We start from the raw sequence: 16,764 nt of genomic DNA on the forward strand, positions 1-16,764 counted from the left end.
CATATCTCCTGCCACAGAAATGGATTTTCCCCCAGCAGACCACACAGGGTGGATTCATATCTCTATTGATTTAGATGTGGTGATGAACTGAAAGGAATCAAATGAGATCAGCCTGAGAAGTAAATTGCAAATTAATCAAATTAATCTATTGAAGATACAGAGATAGAGAAGGTTACAAATGTTCAGAAGGTATTCAGTTGCACCAGAAAGCTGCAGTAGGGAAGTCAAATCGCACATGAATGATGAGATACAAACCAAAGTGGGATGAAGGTCATCAGGAACACCAACTCCAGCTGGGGGACACACACACGGGATTCTCAGCTTTTGCTGGCAGACGTTTCCACAGTGAGATACTTGCTGACTTTGTTTGGCACAGTTTTGGATCCAGATGAGGCCCCTTCCTGACATTTTTTACCCAAGATTGAGACTGACAATACCCAAATAGTGAAGTAAAAAACGGAATGAATTGTTTCCATTTATATACAATACCCATTTAACAATTCCTCCCTCAAATTTGAGTCTCAGCGCCTGTCTTCAACAATATGTCTAATCATGAAGGCGCTCGTTCTGCCATGATGGCAGAAAAAGCACACATCCTCCATTTAGGCAGAGGCGGAAGTGAGGTTGAATGAATGTCATTGTGTTGTGAATGTATGTGGAGGAGGGAGGGAGGGGGGGGGGGAGGAGTGAGGGCATTGGCTCACGTTTCTTCCATTTGTCTCCCTTGGTAACAGAGGGAGATAGTCACAACCTCGGAGCAAACAGGAGGACATCTGGACCTGCTACTCTCTTCCTCCTTTGTTCATCTCCCTCTCAAACTTGTCTGTTTCTTCTCTTTCGCTCCTCTGCCCTCCCTCCCTTCATTTTTTTTCATATTCTCCTCACTGTGTCACTCTCTGGGGGCTATCAATCATGGAGGCTGTGACGGCAGCCAGGCTGTAGGTGGTCACGCCGACGGCAGATGGCTCTTTCTCGCTTGGGCCCCGGCCTCGCCATGACAACCACAGAGAGCAGGAAGTGACACGTCCAGCAGAGTAGAGAGATTCGTGTTGACAGGGCGCGCGTGCGCACGCAGTCCGATCTGGCCATCTATCCATCGTGCTGTGAAAAAGTATTTGCCAAAGGTCAAGTTCTCACTTTTTGCACTTTTCCCACTTGAATGTTTAACATAATAAAAATGTAAATATCAGATGCAGTGATTATTGGGGGGAATTATAAGATACTAATAGAAGACGCTGATGGATAGATGACTAGAAGAAAAGACTGAAAAGGTCAAAATATTCCTAAGAAAGGAACTAGGGTACTTGGTGTGTGTGTATCTTAGTGTGTCTGTGTCTGGGGCGGCTGGTGGATTTCACGTTCCACTTCCTCTAGCAAGGCGATTAGGCCAGACGTCTGTCACACACACAACGCCGCTCCCCACTGTCTGCTGGGATAAACACACACTCTTACACACTTGCATACACAATGTTTGGAAAACTGACATTCTGGATGATTTTTTAGATTGCTGAGGAGCGGACACACCAAGAAATATTACTCCTCTTCCCACTATTACAACTGTTATTTAAAAAATGTTTTCCCCATTTGTCTTCCAATAGCAACATAAAATTACAGTAGCAAAAGTGTATGTGATTCATAAAACTAAAAATAAATAAAATTCATTGATCAGTTCAGGCATATAGTTAGCTTCCACCTCAGTTTTGAGGTTGGTGGTTCAAATCCTGTCTTGAATAAAACAGTGCTTGCGCAACATTGTAATCCAATTTATGATGTCACGATGCAATTACATAAATACAGGGCAAATGACTATTCCCAAGCGATATTTGTAAGAGATATAATTTACCCTGGGTGTGTTGCTGTTTTCCAAAAAGTTAAAAATAAATATTTATCGTTCATCTATTTCAAAGCATTAATGCCAAATTTTAAATCAAATGCATTGTTTGGTAAAAGTTGAACAGCCACGAGTCACCACGAAAGATGGTCTGATATCATTTGCCTTAATTTGGTCTTGTGAGTGGCCAGTGATGCAACGTCCATCTGTTATCAATGAATTACAGCATGACGCTGAGACATGAGCAAGCCCACATGGAGTCATCACTTCCATCGCATTGGAACATTCCAGCAGAAATCAGCTAAAGCTTCATGATGCATTGGCTCCTCAAGTAGATTTGAAGGAGACAAGTAGTACGTGTGATATTTTGAAGCGGCATTAAGTACAGTGTTTGCTTTAGAGTACTGCACAAAAGAATCTCCTGGACCCCGCCCTGAAAAACACACACAGTGGCACGCACACACGTAGTCTGGCTGTCAATTTCTATTTTGTGAACCGCTCCTGTGAGAGGGGAGGCCATTTGACTACTGGCTACAATAGTCACAGCGTTTTTGTTTTTGTTTTGTTTTTTTAACTTAAACTCTTGACCAGTCAGTCAGGGTAGAAATTGCATTTTCTAGTTGTAAAACAATGCCCTAATTTTATTTTTAATTCAAATCCCCCCAAAATGTAAAATAAAGTAGGTAGTGACAAGTTGAGGTTTGGTTTCCTAGGCGAATATGATGATTCACTTTTATTAAAAGCATCATAGCTACTAGTCATCAATACATGATGTCTGGGGGGGGAAAAGACACACCCAAAAAAAAAAGGAAAAAAAAAAAAGAAAAACAAGGAAAAGAAACAAAACATTTACATTGTAAGTCTGTAAACTTCAAGGCTAGATAAGAATTTTGAGGTAATGCTCTTCAGCTTGCTGGCTAAAAGTAACAAGTCCATTTTCTTTCAAAAAAAGTAGCTAAGTAATAAAGGTACCTGATTACTTTAACTCTTTAACACCAGTGCATCAACAGGAACAGAGTGAGACAAAACTGATTGCAGTACTTATTTGTCATCAGTTACAGTTTTAGTTTTTTTTTCTTTCTTTTTTTCTATTAACACGACACTTGTGGTTTAATTCTTAGAGTCTGTGTGTTGGGCGAGTTATGATGGAACATTCAAAAGCTGCCATAGTTATTGCTGTCTCAGCATCACAGAGATGTGACAAGTTGAATGTGCGTGCGTGTATGCGTGTGTGTGTACGTGTGTGTGTGTGTGTGCTGGTCTGGCCATGATAGTGAATGTTATGATCGGATCTGCACTTTCAAATATTTGAAGCGCGTGTGGCGCTTGATTTATCTCGTGTCGCTTAAGCCATTATTTGGAAATCGAAACAAATCAGGCACTACTGTTGCTTTTCAAGTATTCAAAATAATAACAATAAAAAAAAGACAAGAAAAAATGCCAACTCAAAATTCATTGTTGACCTTCATATAGTTAGAAGACCACGATTCAGTCCTGTTCTGGCCAGGTCTGGTGTCAGTGTGTGTGACTAGAACAACAGTCTTATTTAAGAGAGGGGAGCAGCGGGTGGTTTCGAACCAGCAGGGTGTGACAGGCCTCTACCATAATGAATCCACCTGAAACATCCCCGTGCGGCTCCAAATCCTTTTATATGACCCCCCTCGGGGAGGTGGCTAGTGCAACCCCCGCGCCAAACTGACCAATCGGAGCTCAGCGGACGGCAGACCCAGCCCGTCTGCCTTTGCCGTGCTACAAAACTAGATCCCTTCCAAGTGACAAGACAGGATTTGGAGACTGGCAGTGGAAAGACTCAAAACTGGCATACAAACAGTGTGGGACAGGGGCTTACCAGTACAAGCGAGGTCAGCTTGTGTGTAGACACACACACACAGCTGAAGGGAGGGGGTGGGAGGCTATTTAGGGTGTGTAGTGGTAGGCTGGTAGGTTGTGTGTGTGTATGTGTGTGGTAGTCATGTTGGTGTGCCTCCTTAAGAAACCTACAGTAATACGCTACATCAACTCCATTTCCAATTTTGGAGAAGCTTTAGCTGACGCTACTAACGTAGAGCAGTCCGTACAAGCACGAGAAGTTGAACTAAAACACGGTTCGAGGAGCTGAAAGCAGCAGCAATAATCATAATCATAGTAATAAGAATGATGATAGTAGAAATAATAGCACTACTGGAACTCTGTGAAGAACAAGTGGAGATGCAGACTGGCCAAAAGTCTTTGAGGTGAGCTGTGACTACACTAACAATCCGATTTAAGTTAACACACACAGACCTTCTGCCTTTCTGGCACAGAGGCAATATGAGCGGGAGGGAGGGAGGGAGGGCAAAAAGATTGTTGTGTTGGTGGAAGCATGTAAAAGAGGTGGGGCGGAAAGGAGGGGGAAGAAATGTCCACTGCCACTGTGAGTTTTGAGTTGATTTCAGTCCATCAGTCACTCTAATCGTCGTCTTCCTCATCTCCGATCATCCCTCCATCCTCCATAAGCGATTCCTCGGCTTCACTTCTGTTCTCCTTTGCGGCTGCGCTCTCCTCAGCCAAGTCACTCTCTCCCCCTCTGGCCTCCTCATCCTCATTCTCCTCGTCCGCCATTTTTGGCCCCTCTGCCTTGTTGTCGTCGTCTCTTGAAGGCTTTGCGGCCGCGGTGTTGGCCTCTGGCGCTCCTGCGGCGCTCTGAAGCTCAGCCAGGGTGGAGGCGGCGGGGAAGCCGGGAAGGCCGAGACCCCCGAGGCCAGGAGGTAGGAACATTGAGGGGTAGAGGAGGCCAGGGGCCATCGTGGAGAGGAGGAAAGGGTTGAACGCCAGAGAATTGGCCGACATGCCGGCGGCGGCGAGCAGTGCGGCGGCTTCGCTGTTGATGGAGGAATCAGCCGGGGAATCTGTGGCTGGCATCTGAGGGGTTGCACTCCTATTGCTTTGGGATTTCTCCATCTTCTCGCCACCTTCCTCATCCTCTTTATCAATTTTCATTTTTCTGACAAGACGTCCACCTTCAGCACCAACAGCTTCCTCCTCATCCTCTTTGTCTCCACCCTCATCACCATCCGCCCCGTCGTCGTCCTTTTCTTTTGCCTTCCGTTTAACCTCCTCACCTTCTGCCCCATCTCCTTCCACCGTGCCATTGGTGTTCCCTGATGCAGAGGCCACAGCGGCGTTGGAAGCAGCGGCGGCCGTCGCCAAGTTTGCACCAAAGAGCCCCCCGAGGCTGAACATATTTGGGATAGCCGCGGCCATGTTGGGCAAGCCCCCCATGCCGGGAAGCATGAGGGGTAGCATGGAGGCGGCGGCGGCACTGGCAGCGGCCTGCTTGGGGTCAGTGGTGGTGGGAAAGGCCATAAGACCGGCGGCCAACTGGAGGGACTGGAGGCTCTGGAGGGAGGACAGATCCATTCCTCCGAAGAGGCTGTTCAGCAGTAGAGGGTTGATGCCTCCTATCAAACACAGTCACAACCTCATAATACCTGGAAAAGGACAAAGTCTCACACGCTGCATGTGTCGTGAGTTCGAAAACATTACCTGGTTATTACATTGAAAAAAACTAATATGCTGAATAGATGCTGCTTTCTTACCAGCCGACGAAGCGGCGGTGGCCAACGAAGCTTGGGCAGCCTGCGCAGCCGCTGCTGCCTGGGCGGCGGCGGCCGCCTTGGCGATTTCAGATTTGGGTCGTCGTCCCCGACGTCGGACTCCCTCTTCCCGAATGACAGGACCAGTCAGCAGCCGGTCAAACATGGCTTCTGGGAGAAAGCCCTGGGCACATTTGTATGTTGGGTGAGAAAATGATTGTGACCAATTCCATCAATTTCTATGGTGTAAATTGTAGGTCGAGAACACTGTGGAACATTTTGAGATTTCTATCTGTTGGTTAAGAAATGAGGGGGGGGGGCACTCACCGACTGTTTGACAATATCTGTCCAATCAGGTGCAATTGAAAATTCAGGGTTTTCCAATAGCCATCTAGGAAGTTCTTTCATTGGGGGTGCCATGGCCCCACCCATCTGGAAGAAAGGAAGACAAACTTGGTTTCAAATCTTCAATGGAAAAAAAAAAAAATAAACTCCAAAATAACACAACTTCAGTTCTTACCTTGCGCCCATTACGTCGGTTGACCACAGGCACTCTCTCATCTCCTGTCAGAGTGTTGATGTCGATCTTGTTGGGGTTTCGACAGCGATGACGCTTTTGCTTGGGCTTTGAGAACTGAGACATCAGTAAATCTTCATTCTTCTAGAGTAGCAATGGGGGGAAAAAAATCATAGTTTGAGGAAAAAAATCAAATAAATGAAGGCAGATCAAATGCATGACAACAATAATAAAACGTACTGGTGTAAATCCAGACATGTCCATGGTGTACGTAGGGTGCTGCCTCAGCCACTCGCCGAGCTCTTTGTTGGAAACGGTTGCCTCCTCTTCTTCCATACTACCAGACGCAAGCGATCTTCCACTGGGGCTCTGTTCTGACACTGCTATGGGTCTGTGCGCACGGGCAGCATCTTGGCCGCCTTCTGCACCTGAAACCTTGGTCCCATCAGCATCATCCTGAGAAGAGAGAGGAGAACATCATTTTGATTTCTGTAACTTGACTGTGCAGTTTATTTGCTAACAAACGCACCCCTACAGCTCTTTTGTTGCCCATAAAGAGCAGCTCCATGCCCTCCACATTTTTCCTGCGCCCCCGCCTCCTCCTCATCATCGGCAGGTCAGCTTCCAGCGAACCGTTGGCTCGGTGTCCGGAAGGCGGGGCTTGCTGCAGCAGCTCCATTTGGGCCTTTAGGGAGGGGTTGGTCACCAGAGCGCTGGGGAAGCCAGCCAATGAGGGAGAGCTCTTGTGTTGATGGTGCATAGCCTGGGTAGCAAAAGGACGCAGTTTTAGAGACTTGTTTCTGCCTCCATGAGAGTAAAGGCTCGACAAGCAAGAGAGCTTCTAATAGAGGAGCACACCTTGGTGAGATCCATAGCCTGACTCTGGGACTCCAGGGTTGCGTGGCTCTCTCTCAGTTGAGCAACCATCTCCATCAGGTTGCGCCTCTTGGCTGCTCTTTCTGCCTCAATCTCGATCTTTCTCCTTCTCCTCCTCCTTTGTCGAGGCGCCGTTAGACCCAGAGGATCATCCTAAAAACACAAAATCAACTATTATCGCAGCCATTCGGTCTACGGACAAACTTCAATACTACATTTCTGTATAAAGACAAAACACAACAGTGATTTATCAGGTTTGAAGAACTCACATGAACATGCGGTGAAAGCGTTTTATCCTCCATCCCGCCATAAGGGGTGTGGATGGCGCTCATTGTCAGCTCGCCCAAATTCCGCCTCTGCAGCGGGCTCTCGCTTGCTGTGGCTACTGCTGCAGCTGCTGCGGCGGGTATTGTGGAGCCCTGACCTGGCATGAGGTTGCTAGGAAAGTCAAAGATGTGCCGTCGGTTGACAGGCCACTTGCCCTTCAGGACAGCCTCACAGATGTTGTCCATCCTGTTAATCATCACTCGATCCTGAGATGTGGAGAAAAGCAGAGTTCGATGAATACAAGAAAAGTGCTACTGATAAGATCGGGCTTAATTCGCAGATAAACTTTAAATAGCGCAGGTTACAAAATTGTAAAGAGAAATATCACCTCGGCATTTTGGCGTCATACCACAAAAATGTTGACAATAGTCATTTCCAAACCAACATAGACTCTCACAAACAGAATGATGCATTTTCACAAGACGCACCTTAGGCCAGAGTGTGAAGGAATACGTTCGGTCTTGTAAGGCCTGCAAGGCCGAAGTTTCCGTCAGGTCATCGGGGCAAAAGCCATCTCTGGTTTCATCTCGAACAGATGTGCTCAAAGATGCAATGCTCTCCTCGTCAAAGTTCTTCTGCTCCGACACAGCACTCGCTAAGAAAAGATAGGGAAAGTCATATTTAAGGCTTAATTAAGGAGGGCTTCAAAATTGTCATCGAGGGATGCAAGCTCATTTTATTATCTGCCCCTGGTACTGAGGACCCATTTAAACTCTGTCAAGTCTTGAGGGAGAAACCAAAAATAGGCCTCTGAGCAAGTGATTTAAAATCATATGAAGTAGGCAACCAGGAAAAAAAAATTCAAGATATATACTGTAGTTAACACACAAGAGAACATGTTATAGTAATTATTTGAGCCAATAAATTAACACTGAGAAAATAAAAAAACTTTGAATCAGAAGTGTTTCTAATCAATAAAGTAAACAAATTCTCGTACCTTCAGCCTGCGATGATTTCTCTGACTTGTCATCTTCATCCATCCTCTCCTCCTCTTCCGGGCTTTTGTCGGCATCAGGTGACTTTGGAGACTTGCTGTCTTCCCTCTCCACTCCATCTTCCTCCTCTGTAGCATTGTGACATGTCTGTGCTTCGAGATCTTCGGAGACCTTTGATATTATCTGGTCCCCGGCACTCTCAACGGGAGCCGCACTTGTCTCGTCTTCAATTATTTCTTTGTCTCGTTCAGTTTCCTGAGAAACATTTTGAGTGTTCTCTGTCATCTCCTCACTCGTCTCTTTTTCCGAAGTGGGTTGCGCGTCTTCTTTAACATCTGACACTGGTGAAGCTGTGGCCGCATTCTCAACTTTAACAGCTGCCTCATTTTCTTCCATTTTTTCAAGAGTTCCAGTCTCTATGTCATCACTGGCATCCTCTTTCTCAGCCTCTATTTTAACTTCAGGCTTGGCATCTTCTTCCTCAGTTTTCACCTGGGTTTCCTCTGCTGCCACTTTAGCACTACTAATGGTCACTTCAGCAGAAGCTGAAACACTCGCCAGCTCTGCAGGTGTGAGGAGAGCTGAAGGGCTGCTCTCTGCTGTTCCTATCCCACTTTTGCAGAGTTCTCCCATGCCGAGAAGAGTCCCCCGCTGGCTAGTAACGCGCTGGTGTGCCTCCAGAAACGACAAGGTAGGATCATTTTGGATGTGATAATCTGTTCGACTCACACCGTGTTTCGAGGCTCCGAGGAGGAGGTCCCTGTCATGGCGGCCACACTCCCACCACTCTGGAAGGTCTTGGGAAGGCTGACAGAGTTTGAGGCGTTCCGACAGTAGCGGATGAGGGAGAACTTGCTCTCTGATGCGGCGGAGTAATTCAATACGATACAATGTACGAGAAGCACGTTCCTCTGTGATGGGGTCGATGATCAGCGTTGGGTCGGGGAGTTCTGCCGAGGCAGAAAGATACGTTCAGGTGCTTAATGTGTTGCAGGTAGGAATGTCAAAACCATAATGCGCCAACATTTATGAAGGAGGGAAACGATAAATACAGTCAGATGCGGACGCGTGCGTCATTTCTCACCTGTGTCGGTTTTGACCTGCATGCGACAGACACGTTTGCACATTGCAATGAAGGAATAGTAATATTTCTCCAGGCTTTCGTCTGTCTTTTTGTCCAGTCGGGCAAAGGCTCTAAATTGGGTCCAGTCAAATTTCTGACGCTGGGTGTCAAAGATTACTCCAAACGTGGACACGACACGGTAAAAGTCAGCCTCCTCACGACGAGTCCATCTAAAAACAAAACAAAATGTATTTTATGTAAATTCTGTATTGGTGACACAACAAAGGAATAAAAATGCAAGAAGTAATTTTACCTTTGTCGTCTTTCCTTATAGTACATGGCTCCATCAGTCATCAAGGTGCTTGTGGTCATGACTGGTGACTCATCTGTTATGAATTGTCCCCCTTTAGCAAAATAAGCACTTCCTTTAGTTAGGTACGGGGTTCCTTCAGCGATGAACACTGTTGTTGGATCTTGGATGTAGGCTGCTCCTCCTCCTGTTGCATCTGTAACCATTGTAATGGTTGGTAGGAAGTCCCGGCGTCGTCGTCTTCGCCCGTCGGGCCTGTTGAGGGCCTCCTGGCGAAGCTGCTCTCTGCGATTGGAACGCTGGTAGGCAGTGATGAGGCGGCGTAGACGGGCTGTCAGAGCTGACGCGGCCGGCCAGTAGAGTCGCTCGTTGGAACCTGCAGCGCCGCCCATGGAAGGCACACCTTGGCCATTTTCATCAGATTTTCCTTTAAAAGTGAGAGGATAAAAATTTGAATTCGATATGAACCTCAAATAAAGACCGGGGGAAAAAAATGATAATAAAAAAATATATATATATAAATACATATATATACATATATATATACACCAGTACACTTGCTAAATTTTTTACAATAAAATGTTTCAGGTTGACACTCATGAGGTTGACCTGTGAGGAAAAGCACAGGATTCAAGTTCATCCATTTAGTTTTGTCATAGATTGTTTGCTCTTTTCAACCTTGAAATTTAGTTGATTAGTGAGGAAAAATAAAGTATGTGGATTCATATTGACTGACATGTTTTTGGGTCAGAATAAAGTTTTGATAGCTCCATTTATATTTGTGCTATTAGGAAACATATTTCCCTTTTGATTAAACAACACAATAAATACCCTCTGCTTCTCCATCCCCGGTGTCATCGAGAGGAGAATTGGTGAAATCATCCATTTCATCCTTAAAAGGCATCCGAAGAGGCTTGTATTCTGGATCCTCATCCTCACTGTAGATGCGTTGGAAAGACATGCAAGGAGTTCACAATTTTATTATAGTCATTATTATTTGGACAAACTGCTAGAACAAGATTGAATCCTGCCAATTAACAAAAGACTATAGTCTAAAACATTTATTTTCATTTGTTTCAAACTTAAAAAACATTTTCCTTCTATGAATTACAGGCATATGGAATATGACAGACAGTGAGGGCAAAGAGGGAGGGTGAGCATAGATGACTGTCCCATCTTACCCTTCGACGCCATCTGCCATCATATCGTTGCCCCTCTGCTCAGCGGCAATAGCCTTGGCGTCGGGCATACCCACCCTCTCCAAAAAACACAGGGTGGGGTCGGCTCTCATGGAGTTATACTTTTCATAACCTGAAGAGGAAATGTAAGACATGTAAATCTGAATTTTGAAAAGTCAAATGCAAACAGGCTCTAGATTTACCACAAAAATCAATCCTCCGGCCAAAATCAATTTGCTTTGTACGTCGACGCTAGAGCCAATATGCAATCAGCGTCAATGTTAAATGAATGAAAAGCCAAAAAAACAGTAGCAGAAGGCCTGACAAGAGGAACCAGCTGCTGGCAAGACAGGCAGTCTGTGCACAAGTACGTTTGTGTGTGTTGTCCGAGTGTGTTTGTATCCATGTAAGCTTGTATCCATGTGAGCCTGCAGGTGCTCTGTTGTGTCAGAGAAAAAAGGGGAGGAGAACAAGAGGAAGAAGAAAATGTGTGTCATGGTGTCTGTGAAAGTGAGCGGGGTCGAGGAACAGTACGCGTGTGTGTGTGTTTGTCCGTTAGGGGCATTGAGGCAGAACTTATTAGATGTGCAGGATCCTACAGAGCTACATCGAAAAGAAGAAAAACAAAAAAGGGGAGGGAAAGTAAAATATAAGGGGTGGGGCGGGAGTAGGTAGGTAGGAAGTGAAACTAAAAAAACAGATGAGGTGGGGAAATAGTGTCGAGGACAAACAAAACATTGTGACTTAAGCGTCCTTTTCCGTTTGCTTCTGTCCATGTTTTGATTAGAAAAAATGGGAGTCATCGATCCTAACCTCTGCCACATACACAGCAAAATGTTAATCAGCGGAGGCCATCACTCTTAGTGTGCGCCAGTGTGCTTTGTGCACTTCTGTGTTTCTTTGCACACACACTGTACACTATGCGTGCGTGTGGATGTGCGTGTGTGTCAGTCCCCCCTCCTCAAGGGCCTCCCTGGTGAATGGGGATTATGATTAACTACGGGTGAGCCCTTTTGTATTCCTCTATGTGTGTTTGAGAGTGTGTCAGTCCTAATTGAATCATAGAGGGCGGCAATCATGGAAAAATGACGACGATTATAACAAATTAATATGAATGGAAGCCTCCGTTCACAACAAAGTACAAATAATAATAATAGAGATCATCAGCATGTAGTGAGCAAAGGTTAGGTTACTGGTTTATTAACACTGCATGCAAAAAAAAAAAATCCAAACAAACGTTTCCACAAAAATCTGTTCGCTTCATTTACATTGATGTATTTGCAGCATTAACTTCTCTAACAGAACGGAGAGGAAAACAAAAGCACATCAATGTTGAACACGAGCCATCAATCACACACACCACAGCACACTGAGGCTGACAGCTGCATGCCGCTGTCACCATAGAAACACCAATCAACTGCTGACTGGCCAAGCGGTTTGGATGCGGTGAGATAGGTGGATTTATTGTTTATGTTTTTATTTGAATAGGTCCGAAGGCTCTGGAATTCGTACATGGTAGTAAAAGTCTCGACAAAATATTTGTTTTTGCAGCCATTTTAGTTTTTCCGTCAAGATTGTTTCTTACCATGTTTGAAGACACCTATGAGCAGGGATTTGTCTGCTTCACTGTCCCACCAGTCTGTGGGGACCTCTGCATGGAACGGCTGAGGAATCCAGAAATCCAACTCACTGAAGAGCAGATAAAACATGTCACTTGACCATCAAGCCAAATAAAACTCGTATTTTGATCCAAATACATGTTTAGTAAAGCAATGTCTCAAATTTACATCTTATGAAGCAATTTCATCGATCTTACAAAAGCACAAAAAAATGACTAGAAATTAAGACTCACTGCAGGGGAAAGGGGAATCATATTTGCATGATAATGAGTGGCTGGCTGGTGGTGGTAAGCAAGACCATGTCATCAGCTTTACTAGTTAATCACTTACACATGTAGTCACTGTTGCCTTTATCAATAGTACAGGAAGTCATTTAATAGAGGTGTGCAATGGCCAAATACACAAATTGGATCGGGGTACTTATCAATAACAGAAAAACCCCATGTGTAACGTAAAAACAGGTTCATCATGTATGAAAGTAAGACAATATTTTCCATGCAACCTGCTCCACAGATACCTTCTGCATTATGGCACCAAAATACAAAATCCTCAATTATGGAAAGAGACCACAATACACAATATGGACAATGGACGCCGAGAAACAGAGGGTGACAAGAGAAGAGAACAACGCAGGGAAATTGTCCCTTATCTCGGAAAACAGCAGCATGCCCGGTCTTTGGCAACGTACGCGCGAGAGTGTGCCAAGGCGGACGTGCTAAATCCCTCTGGCATATGTTGGCACGATGGCATCCCGTATGCCTGCACTTGCTCTCTCTCACTTGAACACATGCGTGGCTATGGCAAAGTAACCATAGTGCGAGTGCGGGGATTTGGGGTGGGGGGTGGGGGGAATCAACACAAAATAGACATGCTGCAGATTATAAATACATTCACATCTGGGTGAAAAGGTTGTAAGAGGAGGATGGGAGTTGATGACACCAAAGTGGTCTGCAGAAAGGACAAAAAAAGTATAATACGGACAGAAGAGAAGGTAAAAGCAAAAGGTTGAGGGCAGAAAAATTACCAAACCTAACCCATTGAAAATAAAACTGGTCAAAAAAAAAAAATCCCAGAATAATTTTACAAAGACCTTGTGTTAGGCTGCCAAAGAGGCCATTTGAAGAGCCGAAAATACACTCGAGTAATAATTCATGCCATGGTCATAAATAACTCTTTTGGGGCTCACTGTCAAGATGCCTCCATAGGCATCCGTTTTATATGCAGAGATTGTAATCCGTGAGAAGTGGTGCAAATCACCACGTTTGTGATTAGACACCTTACCATTGTAATAGAACACATAAAATTGGAATTTATTTTCTACTGATTTAATATCACTATTAACTATCCTACACTGCTACCTTTTGATTGGGTTTGTGTGCATCGTTCCATAAACCACTTCAAAACAAGATATTTCCTTGGGATAACTGTCCAATTATAAGCGCTGAATGAGTTTGAATTAGGATGACTTGTTGAATATGGAGTAATGTTAAAAGGGAATAAAAACAAATAGCTGGACAACAGTGACAAAGAGAAGAAATGGTGCCTCAAGAGATTTTTTTTTTTCTTCTTAAATTATGATGAAACAATTTAAAGTACACCAACCTTGAGTCAGCGACATCCAGGATGCGTTCTGCCTGATCTCCAATGACTTCTTGTCTCAGATAATAGAGCATTCTCACCCTCAGCAACACCCTAACAAAGACATGGGGAAAAAAATAGTCTAAATGGCCATTAAGCAGTAGGACAGCATGTATTAACTACAATTCAACTGCCTAAAGGAAGCTTGTGGACAACCCTGAATACTTTGCTGGCTTCCTTTAATAATGTTATTATTAAAAGATATTGGTTAATTAATGACATTGATTAAGGTGGACACATTGGACATGTCAATGATATTTCAAATGGAAAACATATCAATATGCAATATTTCTATACATATCTACCAGTGTTTATCCTGGCTTTTGAAATATTCTAACAAAAATCACAATCTTCCCTCCACCAGTGAGCTATATTTAGAGCAGGCCCACAGGCTACTCATATGGTCTTTGGGGGGGGGGGGGGGGCTACCTGGTGCTCACCATATCTGTGGATCAATTCCTCTCCCACTTAAGGAATAAGGAATTATCTTTTCTGGCATTATGGGATTTATTTGCTCCACGTCGTCAGACATTTTTCATCAGGCCGACATTAGGTTCATATAGTAGCTGTAGCAGTTCACCTGTCGTGATGTATTATTGTGAAATATGTGCATTGTATATTTGATCGGTTCATGTCTACCCTGTAACGCTGTTAAGAGCAGAGAGCACAGGACAGACATCTTGCTCATCACGAGGGAACACAAATTTGCAGCAATGAGGGGGAAGGGCATAAAGCAAGTATGTAACTTGGTATTAATTCTGCAGTGTGTGTGTGTTAGTACACGCGCACCAATGGCATCGCAAGTAGCGGTGCGTGTGCGTGTATGTGCATGCGTTTGCTGGCAGTCTCTCTATGCTCATCCATCAATGTGCCAGGCCTGATTAGCCACACAACACTGTGCTCCAGCCTAGCAGATGGCACCACATAATCACCCCCAAGTGTGTGCGCGCATGTGTGTGCGTGAGAGCGGGTGTACACACATGCATGTATCCGAGTGTGTACCTTTATGTGCATGTACACCTTTCACCTAGTTCCAACAGGTCGGCCTGCCTTACGTATGCGCACACGTGTGTATTCAGGAACAAACATTCATGAGCATAAGCACGTACAAACAAGTTCCACTTTGGTGAGCCGCAGAAAATATGTAAAGGACACCTCTTTTACAACAGAGGCACAAGAAGGACATTTGTTAAATGGAGCTTAGTATCAAGCCATTTTACAAGTGCCTCCAAAGAGAGAGTTTAAAACTTGATTGATATACTGTGTGTAGCACTGCTGCATTCCCACTTTGCTGTTAGAGGTTTTAAATGTTTCTGTTAACTAAACTGGAAAAACAGGCAGGTGGACTTGAGACATTATTGCCTGTCTAATGCTCCGTCCCAGTTGAAGAAGTCACCTGCAACTCTCGCTATCAAACAATTTGGTGGCAGCGTGTTCACAGTATGACTTACTTGTTACAGTGATGCTTCAAGTGCCTCTTGTAGCTATCCTCTTGCAGTAGATGGTCAGGATTACAGCTGGCAAGCCAATCCGCTCTTGGTGTCTGAGGGGCTGGTGCTGTGGGTTTCCCTTTTTTGCCCTTTCTGCCTCGTGGTACTGGTGTTGACAGTCCTGAAGCAAAGAGGGAAGCCGTGTGTATGGTATATGGCGTCCGTACTTCTGGTGCACGACTCACAAAAGCAGATGTAAACAATCATGGCGGAGCTCAGAGATGCGGCAGAGAAGCACACTTTTGGAGCGAGGGGGGGTTCTGCTTTATTGCAGCCCAGGTTAGTGTCCACAGAGTGAAATGCCTCTGGGAGTTGTTGGATTTCCCCACACAAAGGTTGTTGGCCATTCATATTGAACGCGTTTTAATATTTTAAGATTGTTGGGCCAGTCTTGTTTTGGACCTCATTATCAGGGCAAACATGTCTAACACACCTCGGACATAATAATAGAATAAAAGAGGAAAAAATGGAACAAAAATGGGTTGTCTTTGTGTACCTGACCGAATGCATCTAGTAATATGTTCATTTCCATAATTACCAGAGTGGTTGCTCAATGTCTTGGTTGTTCCATCTTCACTTGGGGTGATCAGATCCCATATAAAGCTTTTGATGTTTTCGTCGCCACGGTAATGCAATAGACAGTATGCTAGGAGCGCTCGGCAGATCGTCTCCACATCAGCTTCCTTCAGGGGGCGCTTGAAGCGGCCATGAGCCAGGATGTCACTCCATCTGCCCCAGCTTGAGAACAGGTAAAAAAAAAAAGATGACCCTTTTAATCATTTATCTATGTGGGTAGATTCAACTTTATAATACTGTACCATATAGACCACTAATTTAACTTTGAACAAGGATGTGGAAAATGTAGTAAGTCTATTGTAAAAATCTGGAAAACTAATGTATGCTGAATACAATTTGCATATTATGCAAAATAACTTGCACAACACAAATAATTTAGAAAGCTTGTAATATGAAAACTAAGCTACCTAGATAACTGGCATGACCTCAATCTTTCACAAACGTCCACATCATGGTGTCTAACAGCTCAGACACATGCACGCTAGTGGAACAGGATTGTTGACCCCACTTTCACTTGCGACCCACCTAGCTCACGAGTGTGACTCAGACAAACAGCACCTAAACATTACAGAGTGGCGGGGCAGTCTTCAACACTGTTCTGAGCCAAAATGTCCATTCTGTAAATTTCAGTGCTCATTGAACCGTGTAATCTGACCTTACTCTGATTCAAGGCTGGTTAAAATTGTGGACGAGTGAGTGGGAGTGACATGAATGACAGGAGAAGACGACGAGCATTTCCTAGCAAGGACGGAGCCAATAAAGACAGTGTGTTTGTGTGTCCTACAGCCTCAGGCCACAAGGCTAGACTGTAACAATAACAATGCCCGCA

At 44.6% G+C, this 16,764-nt stretch overlaps 1 protein-coding gene across 6 annotated transcripts in view; it reads right to left on the reverse strand.

The window, feature by feature from the left end:
• Positions 1-2,531: 2,531 nt before the first annotated feature.
• chd7 (chromodomain helicase DNA binding protein 7) overlaps positions 2,532-16,764 on the reverse strand; it is a 43,727-nt gene continuing 29,494 nt past the window's right edge. For all 6 annotated transcript variants that reach the window (XM_061295938.1, XM_061295937.1, XM_061295934.1 and 3 more), the window contains 18 exons: positions 15,898-16,097; positions 15,321-15,480; positions 13,834-13,923; positions 12,198-12,301; positions 10,616-10,745; positions 10,266-10,372; positions 9,438-9,861; positions 9,146-9,354; positions 8,064-9,011; positions 7,555-7,721; positions 7,069-7,332; positions 6,782-6,952; positions 6,453-6,686; positions 6,164-6,379; positions 5,927-6,067; positions 5,734-5,838; positions 5,410-5,590; positions 2,532-5,271 (listed from right to left, as the gene is read on the reverse strand). In XM_061295938.1, the coding sequence (XP_061151922.1) occupies positions 4,280-5,271; positions 5,410-5,590; positions 5,734-5,838; positions 5,927-6,067; positions 6,164-6,379; positions 6,453-6,686; positions 6,782-6,952; positions 7,069-7,332; positions 7,555-7,721; positions 8,064-9,011; positions 9,146-9,354; positions 9,438-9,861; positions 10,266-10,372; positions 10,616-10,745; positions 12,198-12,301; positions 13,834-13,923; positions 15,321-15,480; positions 15,898-16,097 (4,843 nt within the window). In that variant the 3' untranslated portion in view covers positions 2,532-4,279. The remainder of the gene's footprint in view (positions 5,272-5,409; positions 5,591-5,733; positions 5,839-5,926; positions 6,068-6,163; positions 6,380-6,452; positions 6,687-6,781; positions 6,953-7,068; positions 7,333-7,554; positions 7,722-8,063; positions 9,012-9,145; positions 9,355-9,437; positions 9,862-10,265; positions 10,373-10,615; positions 10,746-12,197; positions 12,302-13,833; positions 13,924-15,320; positions 15,481-15,897; positions 16,098-16,764) is intronic.

The sequence above is a fragment of the Syngnathus typhle genome, linkage group LG13 (assembly GCF_033458585.1).
Source record: "Syngnathus typhle isolate RoL2023-S1 ecotype Sweden linkage group LG13, RoL_Styp_1.0, whole genome shotgun sequence".
Taxonomy (NCBI): domain Eukaryota; kingdom Metazoa; phylum Chordata; class Actinopteri; order Syngnathiformes; family Syngnathidae; genus Syngnathus; species Syngnathus typhle.